Here is a 3034-nt window from a genome sequence, read left to right on the forward strand (position 1 = left end):
GAGGCCTAGAGAGAAGAAGTGACTTGCCCAAGGTCCTACAGCACACTAGCAGAAATAGGACTAAAACCTTGGTTTCTTCACTCCCAGTCCACCACCTATACATTCAGGTTAGCAGTTAACATCAGCAACAGTCGCAACAGCTCTTGAGATGCATACCCCCCCGGCTCCGATATCATATCCGATGTTCTCAGTTAGGGAACATTGCTTATTTATGCCCCATAAGCAAACCAAGACTGTGCGAAGTGAAACAATTTGCTTGCTCAAGCCCATATAGCTGGGCTGGGACTCTTTCCTAGCCCTGAGATCTTTCTCTGGCTTCAAGCAGCACATTACAAAGCTGGAGTTTAGTCTTTTCTCCCAGGAGGCAAGACCTGACCTTTTTCATCCTGGATGGTCTAATGGCCTCTAATCCATTTCCTGTGCATGTGGCCAGCAAGCCCCTAATGGAGTGTAGCTATAAGGCTAAAGGGGAGCCTGGTCATTAGAGGCCTAGAGGCATAAGTGACATTTGGACAACTGGCCAGCTGGCTACAGTGCATTTGGCACCCCAAGGGTCCCAGAAACCAGAGCCGAAGTGCCAAGCATATCAAACTCATGTCACCAAGTTCTGCGCTCAGTTGCTCCCTTAGCATTTGCAAAATGTCCTGCCCACACTCTTCCCCTCGCATCCTCCCTTGGCCATTTGCAACAGCAGATGAGTTGAGGTTACATGCAGCTGATCCCAGACCTGCTGGTTAATTATCCTGGCCTGTAATTAGTGTTTCCTATTCCTCACTCCTTGCCAGCTCCTGCAGTTAATTTATCATTTCTCTCTCTGCAGAGACTCCTTTGGGAGGGTTCTGAGGCCCTGGAATGAACATTTCTGGCAGTGGCAGGATTTTGGAGATGTTCCATCTGCTGCCTGTCCCACCACCCCTTGGCATCATCTCTGCTCCCTCCCACCTCAAAGTCTACATCCATCACCAAGTCTTTAGTTCTCACCTGAACACTTCTTGAACGTGTCTTTGCTTTTCCATCTTTGTGGCTCTGATTTGATCAGACCTCATCATCCTTCATTTGGACTCCTACAGTATTTTCTTAATGGGCCTTCCTGTCCTGGTCCTGCAAATGTCTCCTCTGCAATATAGGAAGAATAATCTTTCTAAATTGCCAATCAGGCTGTATGATTCTCCTACCTAAAAGCCCAACCTTTTTAGCTTGGCACATAATGTCCTGGGCAGTGTGGTCTGCCTAATTTTCTACTCCCTCTTTCACATGGTTTTTACATGGTTTTAAATTCAGAACTGCTGTAAATTTCTCCTCTCCTCCCTCCCTTACACGTCCCAATACATATGTACATGTGTGTGTGCATGCACACATACACATGCACTCCATCCATCCATGCTGCTCCATGAGCAGGAGAACAGAAGACAGGGCAGGAAAGGGATCTGATTGACTTGGGCAAGCACCCTAAGAACAATCATTAGGAAAGTGAGAAGGGACTCATTCTCTATGACTTTGGAAGATGGGACTAGAAACTATTAAGTTCATTTTAATATTCAGAATAGATATTTAACTGATAGGGACAGAGTAAAGGGACAAAGTACGTGATTAAATAGTTAATCTCACGAGGGGATTGTAAATAGAGAAAAAAAGTATGGGAGACTCCGGTAAGTTAATCATCACTCAAGAAAGTACACTTTTGTAGCAAGAAAACCATGCAACAAAAGCATGAGGCATGCTCCTCAACCAATAAAACAATGGTGGAATGAGGTCTACATCCTGCCCAGTGAGGTCAGTAAGTTATCGATTCCTAGGACATGCTTCTATGCACGAACTAAAAACAAAAATATAGGGAAAAGGTGACATTATACTGAAACCTGAGATGATTTACCGTATTTTAGTATGTTACCACCTTTTGGACCATTTCCATAGCACCATGACAGTCCCAGTATGACCAAGTAGGAACAAGAAAACTCCCCCAGCCCAATGTGGAGGAGGAGCTGATGATGGAAGTTTGATGTCTATTCAAAAATGAGGAAGGTGGTCTTTTCCCCCTCCTCCCTTTTCCTTTGATTATAAAACTGTATAGTATGACCAACAATTCTATTTCTTGTGCACTTGAGCACAGCATAAGTAACAAGGGAACATCATCACAGTAGAAATGACTGATGATATTAGAGCCACAAAAAGTCAATGTAAAAATCTTGATAGTGAACATTAGTGCTTGAAAGGTACTGTAGAGGTATGGAGTGCCTACCAGCACATGACAAAGTCTCTGGGACATGATAACATTGTAGAGCAGAGGGTTACAGATGGCCAAATAGCAGTCATAGGCCATGGCTGACAAGATAATGAACATAAGGAAGAAAGGCAACTGTGTGGCACATGCATAATAGGAAATGGTATTTTGGTCCACAACAAAATTTACCAGCATCTCAGGACAAATGACAGTAGAATTACCAAGATCAGTGAAAGCCAGGTGTTTGATTAAAAAGTACATAGGTGTGTGTAGGTGGGAATACACTTGGATCAAGATGATCATTCCCAGACTTCCCACCACTGTGACTGTGTAGCTAATGAGGAAGACCCTGAAAAGTGGGGCCTGCAGCTCAGGATGCCTTGTGACTCCCATCAGAATGAATTTAGTCAGCGATGATAGATTCTGTTGGCCCATTTAGTCCAATTAGCTTTTCTGGAAAGAAACAGGTTGTTATTAGCTTCCTTGTGGTGTCATCTAAATAAAGTATAATATGTATAGACAGAAAAAAACAAAACCAAAAAACTGTAGCCCACTAAGCTCTCGGGGTGACACCCCCTTGCCTACCGCTTGTATTTCTCACAAGCGTCCTATACTAATAAATTTTTCCTTACCTATCACTCTGCCTCTCGCTGCTTTCTTTCTGCACCAAGACAGACCTATGCTCTACTGAGTCCCAAAATGCATTCTGAGGTGTCATAACCACTGAAGTTATTTGAGCACAAAGTGGGCTCCCCCAGGAAATAGTGAGTGTATCTGAGCACAAAGTGGGCTCCCCCAGGAAATAGTGAGTGT

The 3034-nt window shown here is 43.9% G+C and overlaps 1 protein-coding gene across 1 annotated transcript; it reads right to left on the reverse strand.

Moving 5' to 3' along the window:
* Positions 1–1879: 1879 nt before the first annotated feature.
* Positions 1880–2759, reverse strand: LOC308617957 (olfactory receptor 8K5-like; the record flags this gene model as incomplete). Its single annotated transcript, XM_081235353.1, has 1 exon — positions 1880–2759. The coding sequence occupies exon 1, from the start codon at positions 2654–2656 to the stop codon at positions 1880–1882; it is 777 nt and encodes a 258-aa protein (XP_081091479.1). The 5' UTR covers positions 2657–2759.
* Between the last annotated feature and the right edge of the window lie 275 nt (positions 2760–3034).

Source organism: Mesoplodon bidens (assembly GCF_964165515.1).
Source record: "Mesoplodon bidens genome assembly, chromosome: 5".
Classification (NCBI taxonomy): domain Eukaryota; kingdom Metazoa; phylum Chordata; class Mammalia; order Artiodactyla; family Ziphiidae; genus Mesoplodon; species Mesoplodon bidens.